Source organism: Phlebotomus papatasi, chromosome 1 (genome assembly GCF_024763615.1).
Source record: "Phlebotomus papatasi isolate M1 chromosome 1, Ppap_2.1, whole genome shotgun sequence".
In the NCBI taxonomy this organism is placed as follows: Eukaryota; Metazoa; Arthropoda; class Insecta; order Diptera; family Psychodidae; genus Phlebotomus; species Phlebotomus papatasi.
This window is the reverse complement of record NC_077222.1, coordinates 53,666,815-53,686,659: the sequence shown is the minus strand read 5'-3', so window position 1 is coordinate 53,686,659 and position 19,845 is coordinate 53,666,815. Positions and strand designations below refer to the sequence as shown.

Sequence of the window (19,845 nt, the reverse complement as noted above, 5' to 3'; positions counted from 1 at the left end):
AAAGACGGTAAACTCTTTCCAAGGTTTCAAGCAACACTATTTCAGAAGAAAGAATAAAAAAATCAATTTGTATTCAAAATATTATATTTCAAACTTGAGACTTTGACGCTTGCATGCAACTATGCCGAAATTTGGCACACTATATCACTTACTAAATTGTTTAACGATATTATATAGAGAAAGAAAATAAAAAAAATGGGTGGTAAAGCGTTCTCCAAAGCCATTTTTCAAAAGTCTGTTTTACGGAGTTTCTCAAAACTGTTCTAGGGTAAATTTTGTCAGATATAGGGCAAGTTGTAACTTTTTGCTTTCACAAATGAAAAAAAATCAAATTTACAAATATTTGTAGGAAATTTTTCATCTATAACTTTGTCGAAAACAATTTTTCACTAATGAGAAGTATATTTAGTTAAGAAAATTTGTATTGATATTTTCTGTTAGAAACATTTTACAAAAATAGGATTCAAAATTTTTTTCTTCTAATTTTCGTATTCCATTCTCGAACCACATAAAACTTTGTGGGGGAAAGTGGGGAAGATTTGAAATAGAGTTTTTTCACCTATTTTTAAATGAAAATGTACCTTATGACTATATAATTTAGCTCCCTTAACCGATTGTGAAGCTAAATTACATCACTATAAGGCTCAAATCCTTTTAAAAATTGCTTTTAAAAATTTAAAGCTTCCCCAATTCAAACGTGCCCCACTTTCCCGTACGTTTAAGAAGGCTCATGAGAGCTATCTATGGTATAAGTTTGAAGCCTTCGTTTCTCTATTAAGAAAAATATTGAATTTAAAATTTTTCTATTTAATAAAATCACCCCAGTCTCCCCTACATGTAACAAATGTAGTTGTTTTCATGTTTAGAGTAAAAATAATATTGGTTAAAGGTAGTGTTGTGTGTCGTATGTATATAATATATATGGGAATACATGTTTTTCATTTAAGCGTGTGGGTGATGGCTGCCGTTGGGATTGTGGGGAACCTCCTGGTTCTCTTTGGACCTCTTGCCCTTGGCTCACGTGGCTTGTCTTGTCACATTGAGCACACAATTTATCTTAGACATTTGGCTGCTAGCGATTTGCTTATGGGGATCTATCTGGCAATCATTGCTACTGCTGATATAGCTTTCCGCGGGGAGTACCTACTTCACGAGGAGGATTGGAGGCACAGCGGTACCTGTTCTCTCTGCGGGTTCCTGAGCACTCTGAGCTGTCTATCGTCCACATTATTTTTGACGCTGATTACCTGGGATCGTCTTGTATCCGTCACCAGACCCCTTCTTCCACGACCACCAAGTCGAGCAAGGTGAGGAAAAAGGACATATGCAAATGATATTATTATCCCAGAATTAAAAGGTCATTAACATTTTGATAAATATTAGGATTTGATGGAAATGCATTAACTTATCTTTTGGGTTAAATTTTCAAGAAGTATTAAACGCTTTGTTTGAAGCATTTCCGTTATTCTTTGACATATTTATATATACTGTTTACCACTCACTGGCAGAAATTTGTCGTCTTGTTTTACTTCATAAGTTTAGTAGAATTTTTCTGAACACTTGCCAAGTTCCTCTTGATTGATTTGACCACAACGGTTATTGTTTTTTGGATGTTTCCCAATCAGACAATTTACAGTCAGATGCGTGAAATTTACAGCATGTGACAAGCAAAAATTTTAGCGCAATAAACGTAATTCAAAATGCCTTGGGGCCCTTGGGGAAAGCTTAAATGAGAGCTTTTTGATGTAGGCGTGAGTGCCTACTCATGAACTTCAAAGAATGGAATAATATTTTTGTAGCTTAGAATTTTATGCCTGAAAATTATTTTGTTTATTTATTTGAATGTTTCAACATTTGGATCACCTTCACAGGGCTATCGTACGTTTGGGACTACTGTGGTTGACCGCAATAACACTGGCGGCTGCTCCATTGTTTGGGATAGACTATTTTGGCAAGAATTTCTATGGTTCCAACGGTGTTTGTCTCAGCCTCCACATCCATATACCCAAAGATAAGGTACAATGGCTATTAATTTAATGTTTCTTTTTGCAAATTACTCCTTAGATTCGTATAAAATCATACTTTGATTTTCTGCTTGTTCTATTTAAAGCCCAAGAAAAAGGAATAACTAATCTAAATCTCTGTTTTATTAAAATATATTGGAGATAAATAAATTATGGAACATAAAGCGGACAGTCCTAATATGTCAACATTTACTTTAAAGACTTAAAAAACTTTTGCAACAATATGAATGTTTTGTGCGAATAAAGAGTTCGCAAAAAAAATTTATGTATACTAAAATGAAAAACAAATTATGGCACTCGTTTTTGATATACCAAAAACATGTTTTGTATACTTTGGAAAAAGAGAGGGTCGGATATACAAGGAAAAAAATATATCTATAATTATATTGACTAGGAAGACCAAAATACGATATTTTTAACCCCAATATTCAATAAAAATATCAATTACCGGTACCAGCATACAGAGTCTTAACTGTGCGAGACAGATTAAAACATATTGGGTATTTAAAGGCTTTTATTATATTCCTTTAATTCAATATTACAATCATAGTTTAAATTCATTACAAATATAACGATAAAAAGTTGCGATATCCTCGAAAAACACTTAAAGCATTATCCACATGTAATCGAACATTTGATCTTTGATTCCACAAAATATTTCAGTCCCATCGCGTATGTTTTTAGCTAAATATTTGTATATAATTTGAATGCCTTCAAGTTCTATTGACAAATGATGAATAAATGTGGAGCTCAGAGGCAAAATGACACATATCCTATGCTTTAGCCATAGGATATGTGTCATTTTGCCTCTGAGCTGCACAAATAATCTTAGTGACTGAATCGCAATTGGTAGATCAGTTGATCGGTACCGTTCGATCTCCATTATCGGTTGATCTCCGCCGACCATTTGTTCTCATCTGTTGATCGGCAACCAGGATACTCTACAAATTTTTCTTGGAAAAGAGGAAAAAAAATAAAATTTAAACACTGAAAAATATATTACATGCATATTTTAAGAAATTCATAAAGATTGATAGTGACTTTGTACTGTTTAAATGTGTTAATTTTAAAAAGTTCTTAAACCGGTCAATTTGACCAGGTTTTTGTAGGTTTAGTGTTAATAAAAGCAAAAAACAAAAGAGCAGTAAAATATTCAAAATGGTCAGTAAAAAAATTAAAAATGAGCAGTAAAATATCTAATTATGGTCAGTAAAAATTTAATTTTTTACAAAAATGGGTATAATTTATAAATTTAACAATTAAAAATGTTGCAGATATAATGAAAAGCCCTTAGTTTTCTGTTTGCCAAAATTTGGACGCTAAAATGACTGCTTAAATTTTTTTTGTTACTGCTCAATTTTTACTCTTTTACTGCTCATTTTGCCTTTAATAAACTATTGATATTGTTTTGAACAAAGTCTTTTATGGATTTTTTTTGTAATTAAATTTGATATTTACGGTAGTTTTAAATTAATAAAATGGAGATACACGGTTTAAAAAAATAAAAATGCGCCAATTAAAAATTAAAATAATCGATATGATTTGAAATCCTTGCTAATCTATTTTAGGTTTCTTACGAACCTAGAATACCCATTTACTGTTCGACGACGGATTATTTTATTGACCATAAATGTGTGTGCTGATATTCCTCTCAATTCTGAGATATAGAAAACTTAAATAATATGGATTGAAGCTTTTTTTTTTAAATTCTTAGTTTAAGGCTAATGACGCTTCATTTATTTTTTCAATTTTACCTGAAAATTTTCTATATTTTTAAAAGTTGTGAAAGTGCTGTGAAAGAAGTTTGACAAACATTTTTCAGCTCTATGTTTCTAAAGTTTGTTATGTTCCAGCTTATATGGTTACAGAAATTTGAGATTCTAAAATTAAAGACTATATTAAAGAGTACGACTATAGGATAAGTGTGCCAAATTCCGGCCAGCTTGCAATTTCGGCCACCTTTTCTGTTCCACGAATTTCCATGAATTTTTAGTTTTTACATACTCTAGAGATTATGCAATGCAAAAAAAATGTTGCTTCGACAAACGAGATGACGTGAAACAGGCATTGAAAGAATTTCTGAAGGGCAAGGAACTATGAGAATGAAGGTGGCCGAAATAGGGCACCAAAGCTATGTCTACATTTTTATTCATTTTAAAATGTATTAAGAATAATTTTAGAGTAAATAAAGACAATAAACTGTCTACAAGGTTCTAAGCAACACTCCTTAAGTAGATGAAATAAAAAAAATCAATTTCTATTAAAGATATTACATTTCAAACTTGAGACTTTGGCGCTTGCATGCAATTATGTCGAAATTTGGCACACTTACCCTAAGTCTTTAAATTCTGATCCAAAGATTTCATGCTTAAATTTTTGTCTCCAAATTTGAAAAGATGAATCCATTTTCAAGTACATAACCATAATAATAACTTAATAACTATTGAAACAATGCATAAACTTTCAACACTCCAATTCTAGGGTTGGGAGTGGTCAGCAGCGATTTTCATTGTGGCCAACACAGTCTCTCTAGTGTTCATTGGGACATCGTACATGAAAATGCTAAGTGCCATCAGAAGTTCCGGTTCAGCCATGAGGAGTTCTCAGAGTGGGCGAGAAAATGTCGTTGCTCGTCGTTTTGCAATTATTGTGGCCACGAACTGTGCCTGTTGGCTTCCAGTCATCATTGTTAAAATCGCAGCGCTTGCAGGTAATTTGCAGTCTTTTCCTTCTTCCAGTTTCTTTTTTCACTGAATAATAACTTATAAACTTCCATTGAGTCCTTTTCAATGGAGATTTTACGCCATTGGACACAATTGTGTGTATAATGATTTATTTGGCGAAGTAATTGTATTTTCGTTGAAATGTGTGCAAAATTCTTTATTCAACTTGGTAATGATTTTTGCATATGCAGCTAAATTAATGCAAAATTTATTAACATAAATCTATCACATTTTAATCTCATATCGTTGAGGAATTTCACTGAACCTGGCACTTTGATTTTCATTTCCATAATTTAATTTTCATTATTAACAGCAGATAAATGATGCTGTGAAGCGTTGACTTAACCTAATATTAAAGTGGAGGCAATTAATTATTATTATTGTATATCACACAACGTTTATATTGCAAATAATAATTAAGCGTTTAAGTGCTTTATTATTTTAAAATGACTAATTTATAGTTCATTATTTATTTAAATAAAAAAAAAACTTTTTTGAAAATGTTTTTCTCATGCCGAAAAAATAATTGTATTTATTTTTAATATAAAAATGAATGAAAAGTTTAAATAGTTTTTTTTATGGAACAAGAAGTTTTTCGTTCTGTAAATATGTACGTATGTGGGAATGTTACTTAAATTTCTGCTTATCAAGTCATTTCCCGAAAGCTGTTTTTAGCAAAAAAAAGTTTTTTTGCTATGAAACTCATGGTTTAGAAAAGGCAAAAAACGCAAAAACAGATTTCTTTTCATAAAAACATCGTTTAGAAAATTATTTGAAAAAGTACATTTATCGATAAAATAGAGAAAAATGTTGTGAAACAAAATTGAAGAGAATTATTTTTATTTTCAATAAAAATATGGCAAATGGATAATTCGTTTATTTACGAGAGTGCGTACTAAAACAAATCAAAAACTGAAAAAAGTGAAATTTCATTTCATTTTAATTTAATTACATCCTAATTTGCGTTCTGTTTCCAAAATATACTTAAATTTTTTGCTACATAACGTTTAACTGCATGGTTAAACGAAATACAATTATTAATTTGACTGACAACTTCTACGAAAAAATCCATTATTCCTGGTTTTAAATGAAATTTTTCAAATAAAAAATTGACTCACAGTCAAAGAAGATTAAAAATCAAATATCATACTTTAAATATTGTTATGCAATTTGTCTGAAAAAAAAATAATTTCAATTGCGACGTGTCTGTATCTGGTGATGGCTTTACTTTTATTTTTTTTGATTTTGTAATGTTAAATTGTAGTATAATTGAATCAAAGTTGAAGTGCACACAAAATATTCAGGAAAATTACCAATTACGTTGATTTTTCTGGTATACGTTAATTGCAAATTGGGCTGTCATAAAATGAAAGGATTTGGAGGGTGAAAGTTCGTGGATATTTATCGAATTTCTTCTCATTTCAGGTGTTCAAATATCACCATCGTTGTATGCTTGGCTAGCTGTTTTGGTGCTTCCTGTTAATTCAGCTCTAAATCCCGTCCTCTATACATTAACGGCAGCTGCCTTTAAACAACAGGTAATGTAAAATTCTGCTGTGATTTACCTGCAAATTAAATGCAGGAAATTGGAGTAATTTAACGTTTAATTTGGTTTTGGATTTCTGTAGTTGACAAAGTTCGTCTACTCCCTACCTTGTGGCGCTGGCATCGACTCACGCTCACAGAATGGATTCGAATCTGCGCTGTCAATAAGTCTGGGTCATAACTATCCGCAGCAGAGTAGCAAGAAGCATTTGCTTCAACGACGGGTAAGCTGCACTACCCCACTTGCCATTTCCCTAAACAACCACAGTAGCAAAAAACAATTAATTCAGCCGGTTAATTCGGTTGAGAAGAGCCTAATCTGAGAGGGGAACAACTATTATGTACTTAAGACACTATAGTCAATGTTTATTACATTTTATCTTAAAAAATAGTGTTTTGTGTTCTATGTATAGTTCTTTGTATTAAAATTAATGTTAAGGGCTTCGCACAGAGTTTTTTTTTGAAGACTAGAAAATCCTCTGCAAAACTTTCACGTTGAAAATTTACTTAAGGCGTCTACACATTGGGAGCAATTTTCGTCAAAAATTGCGTTTTTGACAGAAATTTGACGTTTCTCCCTACAACGCTGCAGGGAATTTCCTTCAAAAAAGCAATTTTTGACAAAAATTGCTCCCAATGTGTAGAGCCCATTAGACGCTATGAAGGTTATAGAGCTTTTGTCGCGAATATTCTAATTTTTTTCATCAATACTTAAAATTTCAATAATGAATTAGTTTCTATGCTAAAAAGCTCTGTGCGTTGAACCTTATATTTGATGTAATTTTTGTAATATTTCTCTCTTTTTTGTAAACAATCTCAGGCCGTAGATATATATTTTTTAAAATAAAATTGGCACTTTATCTCAAATTGGTTTTTATCTTCTGTTACTGAGTAAAAGATTTTCTGTGGAATTAAATTTCGACAAAAAAAATGCACGATATTTGATCCTCACTGAAGTATTCAGATTGTTTGGCTATGCACGCAATTTCTTTGCTTTTTTCAACACTTTTTCCTAGAATTTTTTTTTTAACTCAATTTCCCAATCATTTTATTAAAATATTTCACTTGATTGCATGACGAATGGATAAATCAGCGTTAAGACTTAAAGTTTTTGTGAGACAATTTTTTTTGCGTCCTCTTCAAACACTAGCTGTGAAATTATTGGGAAAAATCCACAAAATTTATGAACTTAAGTTCGTGTGTAGAAATTAATTGAGTGTGACACAATTGAATTTTAGTAAAAAAAAAACTGCGAAATTCTCTCTCTACACATAATTTGATTAAAACAGTGACTGCGTATAAATGGAAAGAATACAGTTGAGGATGCGTAAATTACATTCACTCTTCGGTTTCCATTTTATTAAAAAGTTTTTCAGTTTTTAAGATTCAGGTAAGTTCTTTCTTGCTGAAAATTTACCTTAGAGCTAACTATTACACATTTTCTGAACTATGTTAAGATGGTATAAATATTTGAACGAGGTGGAATAGAGGATTACATAAACAATTTTAGCATTTTAATTCTATATTAACCGAGATGATAAATTTGCAACATTTGGAAACCAAAAATCCTAATACTTTGTGTCTGTTTATTATACGAAAAGAATCTGAAATACCTCTATAAATGCTATAGTACCTTGCTCAGTATTTTGGTATATTTGATGAGTTGAATTTTTATGTGTTGATTTTAAAATGTACGATATAATTACATTTAAGAAAAATTAAGAATTTTCATTATTCATAGAATACTTGCTTTGTAGCTTCTACCTCTTTTCTTAAAGCCTCGTGTCATAGTGTGATAGTGATAATTTCTCAATTTGACGAGAGGTTATTTAATAAACTGAGGTGTTAGATTATGATGATTCAAACAAAATTATTTGAAAAGTATAAACCTCCAGACTTTACGATAAAATTCGATTTCCTTGTTAATTTTGAATTTTACATTAAAATTTTTAATATTTGCACTTCCATAAATTTGAAACTTATGATAATTATTAGAATTATGAATAACGAGGACAAGAGAAAGAAGACTTTCGCCAGAGATGGGTCCAGGCTCAGGGCCGTAGCGCGGGGGTGGGGGGCATTGAGGAGCAATGCCCTACCTTAAAACTTCCAATGCCCTTCCTCAAAAACCAGAAACTAAGATAATACTCTAAGTAGACTGTTCGTAGTATGATATGGTAGAGAAGAAATTAATCTCCCTCTTAAATGCCCTGATACATCTAATCTAATAGTGATTGAAGTGCTTAATGCAATTGGTTAAAATCGTATAGAAAGTCAAACAATAATTTTGTGAAAAATTTAAATATTTTCTCAAGCATCTTCAAAAAAAATATAAAATAGAATACTTATTCATCAATTTGGCATTATTATTAATGAGTTGAAATTCCAATTATTTGATGATTATTTACATGAAATAATATTTTTCAATGGTTCTGAGCAAAATGAGTGTAAAGATTCTTACATTTATTACATAAAAACTCAATATATGTATTTCCTTTTCTCATTCTCAAGACAGTTAAGGGGTTACGTGGATTAAGAAGACTGTAAAAATATAATAATATCTCATTTTTTTCAGCATATTAAGAAAAAATATTTAATTTAAGCTCGTATTAATACAAAGGTACAACATTAACATATCCTGTATTTTCTAAATTTTTCATAGAAAATTTTTAAAAATTTAATCATTGAAACCTTATTTTTGGAGAATGGAGATTTTTTTTTGAAAAAAAAAAAAAACATACTTTCCGGTGAAGAAGTTTTCTCAGAATTGGTCCATCTAAAGTCAAAAAATCAAATATTTTCTGTTTGCTTATAAGTTAAACTAATCCTTAAACCAAAGATTATATGTTCACTTGATCAAGACGTATTCTATATTCTACAAGACGAAACGTAGTGAAAAACACGTCAAAACTGGTATTTTTGTGTATGAAATTTTCTTAAAAATTCAAATGTCATTTTTTAAAAATTCCTTCGTTCAAAGACTAGTTTAACTCATGAAGTAGCAGGAAATATTTGGTTTCCAGATGAACCAATTCCGAGAAATCTTGTCTACCGAAAAATATGTTTTTTTTCTTCCGTTTAAGTACGAGTTTAACTTATCAGCTAACAGTAAATATTTAGTTTTTTGATTTCTGATGAATACACTCTGAGTGAGAAATCTTGTACACGGAAAAGCATGTTTTTCCAAAATAAGTTTCCGAAAATCAGGTCCGAACAGTTGAATTTTAAAGATTTTTAAATTGAATTTTCAGAAAATAATAGTTTAAATGTTGTACTTTTCAATGTTTAATAACTTGAATTGAAATAAAAAAATTTAATGTCGGAAAAAATAGAGAAAATATGGTGTTCTCTCCAGTTTTTTTGACCCACGTAATCCCTTAAGCTTTAAATGTTTGAATTTTAGACATTTTAGACTTCACCCCTGGTTCGATTTGTAATCTCCCAAACAAATTAATCGCTTTTTAAAGCCATTGAGCATTACAGTGCATTAAAATGAAAACTTTTCTTAAAATGAGTCCTTGGTGTATCTTGAACATATCTCCCGAAGAAACTTAAAGTTCATCACATTAAATTTCATCTTAAGGTGTACGTTCTTAGGAAATGGGTAGAATTATTTTTATGCAATTCGGTTTTTTTTCTCAATGATGATATTTCGTAAGTTGTTAGTACCACATACCACAGAGCGATTTCTATTGGAGAACTCAAGGAACATTTCTTAGAAGAAACCATTTTCTATCTATCTACATTTTCCTTGTTATTTTCCAGTTTTCCTGAAATATCCTTAAATTAATTAATTAATTAATAAATTTAAGATTTAAATTATTAAATTATTTCTTTTATTATTTAAATTATTTAAATTAAATTATTTTTTTAGGACAGTAATGTTCTTTCGGTGAGCATCGCGAGTGGATTGCACACACCGAAGCTCACCAGAACGACATTCTGTCCTATAGAAATACCACTTTTATATTTAGAATAGTTTATGTTTTTTATTTTTACTTTTTACAGAACTTCTATTGTGAAGAGATAGTAATTTTTTAAAATACAAATGTTTGAGAAATGTTAATTTATTAGTGTAATTATTTAGGTATGGCCCAGCAGGCCTAGCTCCTAGTAATTTGACAAATAATAAACAGGTAAATATTTCTTGCCTATTGTTTATTTTAAAATAGACTTCAAATATTGATAGAATATTTTGTTTTACCTTAGATTGTTTGTAAATTATAAATATCGTTTACAGAAACTATCATTAATACTTTAAAAGGTTTTTTTTAGAAAATTTTCTAAATATTCAAAAAATAGGTAGTACAAGAATATATTCGCGAGAGCTCATCTCATTAATATTTTTAATTATTTTTTTTTGTCTTAAAACTTAAGGAATTTTTCCTGATTTCCCCAAAGCACATTTCTTTAAAAGTTTCATCTGGTATGAAATTAGAGCAGTTAAATCACATGATGAGTCCATAAATGTTCTGATATGGTGAAGATTTAGGGGCAGATAATATGGGGTTTCAAAGGGTGTATTCATTTGTCCCATAAAATATCTCCCACAAGGTTTAAGCTTTTTATCTTCAAATAATATTAAGTGAAATGAGTATTTAGTCAACGATTAAGCTCACCTTAGAACAGGAGGTAATATTCAAAGCAGAAGCCCTAGATAGCAAATGACTCATTTAATATACGATACATGTGCCCTTGGTTACTGGTCACCTTAAATAACTGCATTCATAATAATAAATGTTTATTGGGCGATAAACTGTTGCGTTTGTTTGAAGGTACAAGAAGTCTTGCATAAGTAAATAGCAACGCAATGCGTGATGCATAAAAACCAGGGAAAATAAATCGGGAAATACAACCAGCAACATTTTATCGAGATGTTTTAGTGTAAACTCATGTCTTGAAAAAACCTTTTTGACCTCTTTTGAGTGGCTCTCAGTTATTTGAGTAATGTATAAGGATCTCCTCTTGGGTTTATAGAGAGGTGCTTGAGCTTTTGCGGTACACATCTGTTGACCACCAGGCGTCCCCATCTTCCACTTTACAAATTCTTTTTAAAGGGTACATCGCAAAAAGAGCCTGCGTGAACTTTCTCAGTTAGTTAAATGAAGCATAATTCCGGAGGCGTAAGATAAGATTGTTTTTGTTGATGCATTTAACCTAAAATTCTCGAGATTTCACTCTCGATGGGTGTCACGCTTTTTGTCTGCAAAAAGCATGAATAAAATCACGTCTATTTTTGGCGATTGCCTCGATGTCATAAATTGTGAGGCACTCTTTCACTATCTTTCTTCATCGTAACTACACCCAAAAAAACGCAATTGCGATGTTCATTGATATACAATATTTTAATGGATAAACCAAACCCTTCTCCGGTTTTTTGCACCTGGATTTTGAAGCAAACACCCGCCAATCAATCGATTGATCTGAGGTTAAAAAGCCATGTGTATATAGTTAAAGGATGGAAATATATGATGAAGTGTGTAATTATTTATTTCTTTATATTACAATTAAAACGCCAGAAGATGACAGAGGTGACGACATTTATTCGCTTATCCGATGTCTTTTTTTCCACTCAACCATACAACAATTCAAACAATCTTTTTTTTCGTACACTGAATTTGACTCTTTTTTGCGTTTCTCCTGGATTTCGTCCATTTGAAGAGGTATTTTAATTGTTCAATCGAAGGTTCTTCGTCATTTAGCAATTTTTAAGCCATCCTCCTCTGCACTGTCCATCGATGGAGTGACTCTCAATAGAGATTTATTAGTCGTGAAATACAGCGATAAAGGATTGCATAAAGTTGTGGGTACTTTTTTGCCATAAAGCACGTTGTGTTGCAATGGTGAATTCACAAAATGCCATTGAGTTCTTTTGTGCATTTCCTAATTATACACAGCTAATTTATTTGTCTCTGATGCCACTGCAGTGAAAGTGTTAAGCACGCGTGCAAGCTTCACGATGCAATTAACACTGTAGAGAAGGTGACAATATCGCGAAAAGTGATATCGTTGAGCAATTATGTCGCTTAGGTTAATGGCCTAGTTGGAAGTGGTAGAGTAATTTCTGAGCTTCAGGAAGCCCAACTGGTACAAAGTTTTGAGGGAGCGCTTTATAAGGTCATCCTTATATTTGTAGATATTCTTATCTGGGACGAAGAATTCAGTCATATTTTCGCACTTTCGATGCACTGTTGTAACACAGTCCGATCTGTAATGCTGCAGCTGGGCGTCATCCACGTCAATCTCATAAGCCGCACACGATCCCTGAAGACAAACAACACTTGGCATTAAGATTTAATTACATAGACCGAATGTCTTGTTAAATTTTAGATTACACAATTAATTTATTTCGAAATTATCATCCTTGGAAATATTGAAAAGATTTTTTGGATGTAGTAAGAAATTGCAGTACGAATTTTAGGGAATGAACCAAATGAATGGAACAGGAATGAAATAAATCTGTGGAAAACATTCGATGTTTTTGGCGGAGGTTTTCAATGGCAAGGTTTGTTCGGTATGGATGATCCATAATGCCCTAAACATACTTACGATTTAAGTCGAGAGACGGCTTAATGTAATTACAATCAAAATAATGATCAGCAGGGGAATTCTGTAACGCTCTGAAAATGCCATATGACAAATTGAGTTTGAGTCTCAGGAGAGCTTTTTCGAAAATGCGATTCTGTAGCCGTGGCATTGCCATTTCAGCTCACGTGATATTATCAGAAGTCACATATTTGAGATTTCTAGCAATTAAAACGACAATGAATATTGTTAAACAAATCATTCAAGACAGGCTGTATTTGCATAATATCACTAAGTAAAGACATTTCATTAAAAAATCAGTGAATTGCATTTTCGAACTCATATTATATGACAAAAAAAGCTCGATTGGCATTGCCAGGTTTCGAACTCAAGCGTGACAATGCCATGAAAAGCACAGAATTCTCTTTCAGATTACATTTTCATCAGTTTATGACTTACTCGGCCCTCGGCTTAAGCCGGGAAACGGCTTAGTTAGTGGGAAACTGTTGGGACTTTTTTCAAATCATTATTTTGATTATAAATACGTTAAGCCGTCTTTCGGATTAAGTCGTAAGTGTGTCTAGGGCATTAGACAACATATAATACCTCTAACAGATCTTAGTTTATGGCACCTTAGTATTGAAAGAGTCTTTTGCTTGCTTGCTTGTGTTCGGGTTTGAGAGAGAAACGGAAAAATCCAGTAGAGCTACCATTAGATGGATTTTGAGGTTTGTCATGAACTCAATCCTTACCATGGCATACAGATCCACTAGTAAAAATAAAAGGATCAAATTGATCCAATTTTGATCCTCTTGAAAAGGATAGACCAAATTACGATATTCTATTGTGATAAATGTTCACTCAAAGTTCGAAATTTGTTCCATCATTTGCAAAAGGATAAAATTTTGGTCAATTTGATCCTTTTATTTTTACCAGTGTCATACGCAAGTTGAGGGATTTTAAATGATTTATTTCTGGGCAATTGTTATCCGAATTGTTGTATGGAATCGATTTTTAGTAACTTTAGTCTTTTAAATTACTTGGGAAAAATAGTCCGAGAGAGATGAAAAGGGACAGATAATCCTAACCGGCTTATGTAGGTGAGATTCTTAACGTGAGCTAACTCGGAGTGCATGCAAATTCGATTTGGAGCTGAAGTTGGGAGACGCCATTCAGTTATCTTGAATCAAATTCGTGAAATTATACAAATTTTGTATTTAAACCAAAATATCAAGGATTGGGATGAACTGGCACAAAAGTGGTATATGGGTGAAATGTAGACCAGAATGTTCTCTATAATTTTGCCGTAGAACTTGAACTCATCGATTACTCAGAAGCCAAGATAAGCGAGGTTATTTGTTTCTTAATTCGTTTTTTCATCCAGAGTGCCCCAAGTAGTCATTTGTTGAACTTCAACTATATCAAAAAATTGTTGTATTTTGTAGGACTTTCCATTTAAAACCCTATTTTAAGTGTCTTGGTGGAGTAGAGGCAGTCAAATTGGCATCTGAGTGATTTCAAAGCGTTATTATTGGAAAAATCAATTTTTTCACACTTAAACGGCAAAATCGGAGTGATAGCGTAGTCTGAGTGGAAAATGATGTATGGACGAAATGTAGAGACAAATGTGCTCTACAATTATGTTGAAGTAATCATCAAAATCGGTTCAGCGACAGTCGAACCGGAGATATGAGGGGTCAAAGTTCACAAAATTCAAAAAATCATATCTCCGGTTCTATGTGACCGATTTTGATGAGTGAGGGCTTAAACGAAAGATCTCACCAAATGCTACAACTTTCTAGAATATTTGAACTTCGTGGGACCAACACCAGGGGCGCCACAGTCGAAAAACCAATTTCAATATCACATAACCTCAATTATCTCGACTGTCGCTGAACCGATTTTGATGATTACTTCGACATAATTGTAGAGCACATTTGTCTCTACATTTCGTCCATACATCATTTTCCACTCAGACCACGCTATCACTCCGATTTTGCCGTTTAAGTGTGAAAAAATTGATTTTTCCCATAATAACGCTTTGAAATCACTCAGATGCCAATTTGACTGCCTCTACTCCACCAAGACACTTAAAATAGGGTTTTAAATGGAAAGTCCCACAAAATATAACAATTCTTTGATATAGTTGAAGTTCAACAAATGATTACTTGGGGAACTCTGGATGAAAAAACGAGTTAAGAAACAAAAAACCTCGCTTATCTTGGCTTCTGAGTAATCGATGAGTTCAAGTTCTACGGCAAAATTATAGAGAACATTCTGGTCTACATTTCACCCATATATCACTTTTCTGTCAGTTCATCCAAATCCTTGATATTTTGGTTTAAATACAAAATTTGTATAATTTCACGAATTTTATTCAAGATAACTGAATGGCGTCTCCCAACTTCAGCTCCAAATCGAATTTGCATGCACTCCGAGTTAGCTCACGTTAAGAATCTCACCTACATAAGCCGGTTAGGATTATCTGTCCCTTTCTAGTACATTGACTGAATGGGTTAAGGAAATATTAGTTAAATAGTTTTTCTTAAGTTTTAAAAAAAAAAAATTGAAGAATTAGGCGGTCTCCTACAAATATTTTCTTACTGAATTAGAAACTTAACGTTTGTTAAATAAATGCTTTGTGTTATTAATTTTAATAACATAAAAGATAAATTCAATCTGTTAACACAAACTGAAATTCATTCATTATAGTCTCTATACAGCCCCATTTTATTATTAAAATTGTAGAGAGATATGAATTTATTTAGAATTGCCGTTAAAATACGTTCAAGTATAATTTTATTTTATTTTCTAAGAATATATTATTAAATGAAATCAATAAAAGTATAATAATGTTTTTTTTCCATAAAATATTCATAATCGTATAGAAGTCTATTTGAATTTAATTTTATTTCAAATGTATTTAAATAAAGGCTATTTCAGTTTATTCAAAACAATTTTTTGAGCCACAACAGATCTTTTTATCGAATTCTGGTATACTAAAAGTTAAAAATTATATTTTTTAATGAATATTAGCAAAAACTAACGTAGATGTTTTAAAGTTTTAACGTAAAATTTGATAAATCCTTACGTTAAGTTTAATTTTTTTTTTAAAGGTTCATTATGGATTGAGCTGGGACTAAAGCTTTTAAACTTGCTTTTAAATGGGGATGTTTTTCCAGGTTATCTTATTATTAAACTCATTTTAAATTTAAACACTTATAATTGACATTTTCTTTGTTTCCCATGTTTCTAGCGCGACGAAAAACTTTTGGGTTTATTAGCTGTTTTCTGTCAGTGTGAAAAGAATGAATTAGCATATAATAGTAATACAAAATAAAAGCCAATTTAATATAGAATAGGCAACCGAAAACCCCATATTGGCAACCTACGTAGTTTTGGAGATATCTCGTGAAATGTGTATGAAAACAGGGAAAAATTTACACTAAAATCGGTCGCATTTTTCAGAGCTAATGTCCCCCCTGCTTATAACTATTGTAAAATCATCGAAAGATTGTCAACTGTGCACCAATCATATTACACGTAAGAAATGTCAACAATTTTTTTTCAAAATGTAACAACCGAATTAGTGAGAGTCTACTAGAGAAAACTTAGTTCTTGTATGATCTACATATGATTTTAAATGTCAGTATAATTATTAGTTATTTACATGATAGTGTAATCTTAGTTTGACGTGTAAAAAATTAAATTTACGGAATTATATTGCTATGCTTCAGAACTTTTTCAATATATCTAATCCGGTGCAAAAAATGCTATAAAAAAGAAATAGACTTTTAAAATTTGTCAAGATTTCGGTTCTATTCCCATTTTTTATTTATATTTATTAAAAGTTTTTAACTTCAGTAAAAACCAGTCTTCAAATTTTAAATGTATGGAGTTTAAATGTCTCATGAATAATAAAGTAACATATTAATATATTTTTTTTTGATTTCTACTAACACATTTAGAGAAAATTCTTGAATTTACAAATATTTTATGCAAAATAAAATTCTCATTAAAATGCATTTATTTAGCATATTTTAGGTTTTTTTTTGTCAGCGTTGTGGAAAGAAAAATTATTAATAGAGATAAGCAAAACGTTAAAAATTTAGAAAGACACATGACTAATTTCATTGGGTAATGGAACGTGAATATATATAATATTTCATTTTGTTTAATTAATTAGTGAGAAATTTGAAAGGTGATTGTGCCAGCCAAAAGCTTTTCCTTAACAATAACCAAACCAAACAGTAGATCTTTTCTGAATGATTGAAAGCGAAATTATCTGTAATATAAATTTTAAATGTTTCCCGTATTATTAAGATTTTCTGTTGTGTTTTGGTTTTATACACATTTTCTTGATTTGTTGATTTCTATCATAGTGTTAAATTAATAGGCTATAAAGTCCATTGAAAGGGAAATTGTTAATTGATTTTGATGGTGTTTTTAGAATGTTTATTTCAAGCTCATCATCTCTTTGGCCAAATTTGATTTTTTGGTTATCATTCATTAACTGGGAACCTCAATAACAGAATTTGGAAATTTCTTAGAAAAGATTATAATTCCACAACTCATTATCAAGATTAATATCTTGTAAATTAAAAACGTTTTGGTCTTGTGAGTGTATGGACATTGGAGTCTTCGGCAAATATTCAGGTGTTATACCATGGTCTTAAGACGATTATGTCATTGTTTGTCTGATTCTAAAACTTACTCTACTAGACTCAGCAGAGTCGGGAGGTCAACTTTTCACCCATCAACAACTATGCTAATTTTTAAATGGTGATCTCATGGAAATTTCTGGAGAGATTGATTAAGACATGCTATTTTTCTCACCTGAAGACAATTCATGGCGAAGTGGTTGTGGAGTGTTAGGATCCGATCTGCCCTGTGGATGCATTTTACATGCTCATTCGGAGCGCTAAAGATCGCAGCCCTATTTGTGTGTTGTAGCATGTGGAGAAATTCTGGGATGTCCCTGCTTTCTGGGGACTTTTTATCGGGATGATGATGGGAATGGAGAAAGTAGACATTGCGGAAATTGTAACTGGGGAAAGGCAGAGGACTTCCGTGGTCTGCTTTGTCTGAGATCGTTTCCATCAACTCTTTCCAATCTTTAATATTTCTTTTGGGCATGATCACTTCATCAATGTCCAAGAGGGTGATATATTGGTATTTGTACATATTCTTGTAGAGACAGTCATTGTAGGGTATGATCTCATTCTGGCGCTTCTGGTAGAGTTTTTCCGTGAGAAAAAGATGTTGAAGACCGGGGATATTAGGATTTCCTGCAGGAAGGGTGAGTTTTGAAACGTCCACCCTATCGAGCCGTTGGTAATGCTTGAGAACTTTAGACATATTGGGATGGATTTGTAAATCGTAGAAGTAGATCTTGTCCGCTCCGAGGATTCCCAGCAATTCTATCCATTCTACAAGTCTGACTGAGAGATCTTCATACGGAAAGTCCAACCCCTTGACACATACCGCAAACATCTTCTTCTCATTGTCCAGAGGTCTATTGTACATAACTTTGAGATTATTGGTAGCGGTAGCGCATTGTTGTTCAACTAGAGATACTGACACGGGAACTAAGTGACGCAGATCCCATGGGATAGGGCATGACATGAGATAGGGTTGATATTGACCATTAAATGCATTTCCCCAGCTCTTAATCCAGATGTAATGGTACTGCTCTAGGGGCACCGTAACAGGTTTCTCCTGCTGATCGTACCATATCTGGCAGAACATGGGCAAGTGTGTGTCCACACGATCGATCATGCCCAAGATGCGAACGTACCACTGATCATTGGCATTGCTCTTGCGATTGTCCATGTACGCACCGAACAGCTGATAGGTGCCATTGGATGTATGTTGTGTCTGCCACAGATCATTGTTGATCTCCAATTCAAAGATGGACGGGAATTTCCCACACTGTGGCTTCATTTTCTTGCGCCCAATTAGAGTTTGGCGCGCCCAAAAGTCCAACGGCAGGAAGGGCACTTTCGTTTCAATGTCACGAACAACTTCATTGAAATCACGCTCTCTCATAGGATCCACCAGGAGTTCCATTTCATTGGCCACATCCACAAGTTGACTGTACTGGCCGGATGTAAGATATTCGCGAATGAGGGTAGTTCGGCTACGATCGCCATCCACGTAGCCGGGAGGATCGTAGATCACGACAAAATTGAACACATACACTGTGGCAATAACCACGAAGATCCATACTATGAGAACAAGGAGGTACTTTAAATTCACTTTTGGCACCAGCATTTTCACTTTTCACTTATCATCAGCTATATCACTAATTTTTTAACACTTCCCATTATCGACCACTAATTGTCCGCGATCGCAGCAATTGATTGTGTATTGGATGAGGAAAGCCACATGATCTATGTTGCGGGATGATCCCATAGAGAAATACCCACTTTTCACTCTGAACTCTTGGCACTGAATGAAACATTCGGACTGTGTTGATCGGACTCAAGCAATGACTGTATACTCTGCGTCCGCGACGGTGAAGTGTGGATGAATATAACGGAACGCATTTTACCTGGGCAACAGACAGTCCCCGGCTCTAAGCTCGAAATGCTCAAAATGCTATTGCCCTTCATACATTCACAAAACTTCATGGTGGGTCGCCTTCTTACCGCATTTGGCGAGGGAGTAAAAGTTGCTCTAATATTTCACCTATTCACTATGCGATAAGTGATTGTTGTTGCAATTCAAGTAGTTTCCATGTTATTCATGTTTCCACTGTACTCGTGCAATAAGAGTCATATCACGTGGTATACGTGCTTGGAGAGTTTAGCTTCAGCTATAAAAGTCGCGATCTTTGTAAAATAGCACAGATAATGTGAACGTGAGGAAATAAAAACTTTGAAATGAATATTCATACAAATATGTATAAGACGGGATCATTCCTAAAAAGCTAAAAAAGTCTTCAAAAATCCGAATGAAATTAAATGATTAAACATGACATTAAATATTCATATTTTGGTAATAATTAACTTTAAAAATTAATTTTC

General features: G+C 32.5%; 2 protein-coding genes and 1 long non-coding RNA gene across 4 annotated transcripts in view; 1 reads left to right on the top strand and 2 right to left on the bottom strand.

The window, feature by feature from the left end:
• Positions 1–19,845, top strand: part of LOC129806418 (relaxin receptor 2) — a 146,073-nt gene that overhangs the window by 25,531 nt on the left and 100,697 nt on the right. Inside the window, exons 13-17 of one of the 2 annotated variants that reach the window (XM_055855008.1) lie at positions 948–1,307; positions 1,872–2,016; positions 4,506–4,734; positions 6,173–6,285; positions 6,376–6,516. In XM_055855008.1, the coding sequence (XP_055710983.1) occupies positions 948–1,307; positions 1,872–2,016; positions 4,506–4,734; positions 6,173–6,285; positions 6,376–6,516 (988 nt within the window). Of the gene's footprint in view, positions 1–947; positions 1,308–1,871; positions 2,017–4,505; positions 4,735–6,172; positions 6,286–6,375; positions 7,160–19,845 lie in introns of those variants that run through there. The other variant, XM_055855000.1, reaches the window with a different exon arrangement.
• Positions 4,890–6,462, bottom strand: LOC129806514 (uncharacterized). The gene is made up of 2 exons (XR_008752176.1): positions 6,401–6,462; positions 4,890–6,312 (listed from the first exon to the last, which is right to left on the bottom strand). It is a non-coding gene; the product is annotated as an uncharacterized LOC129806514 (long non-coding RNA).
• On the bottom strand, positions 11,816–19,505 carry LOC129806454 (uncharacterized). Its single transcript, XM_055855052.1, has 2 exons — positions 17,654–19,505; positions 11,816–12,556 (listed from the first exon to the last, which is right to left on the bottom strand). The coding sequence occupies exons 1-2, from the start codon at positions 19,088–19,090 to the stop codon at positions 12,332–12,334; spliced, it is 1,662 nt and encodes a 553-aa protein (XP_055711027.1). The 5' UTR covers positions 19,091–19,505; the 3' UTR covers positions 11,816–12,331.

Excerpts from the sequence above, each read along its gene's own strand:
- LOC129806454 (XM_055855052.1), bottom strand. The coding sequence starts at position 19,090 with ATGCTGGTGCCAAAAGTGAATTTAAAGTACCTCCTTGTTCTCATAGTA. Across the intron at positions 12,557-17,653 it reads TCGCCATGAATTGTCTTCAG|GGATCGTGTGCGGCTTATGA; the intron begins GTGAGAAAAATA and ends GTTTGTCTTCAG.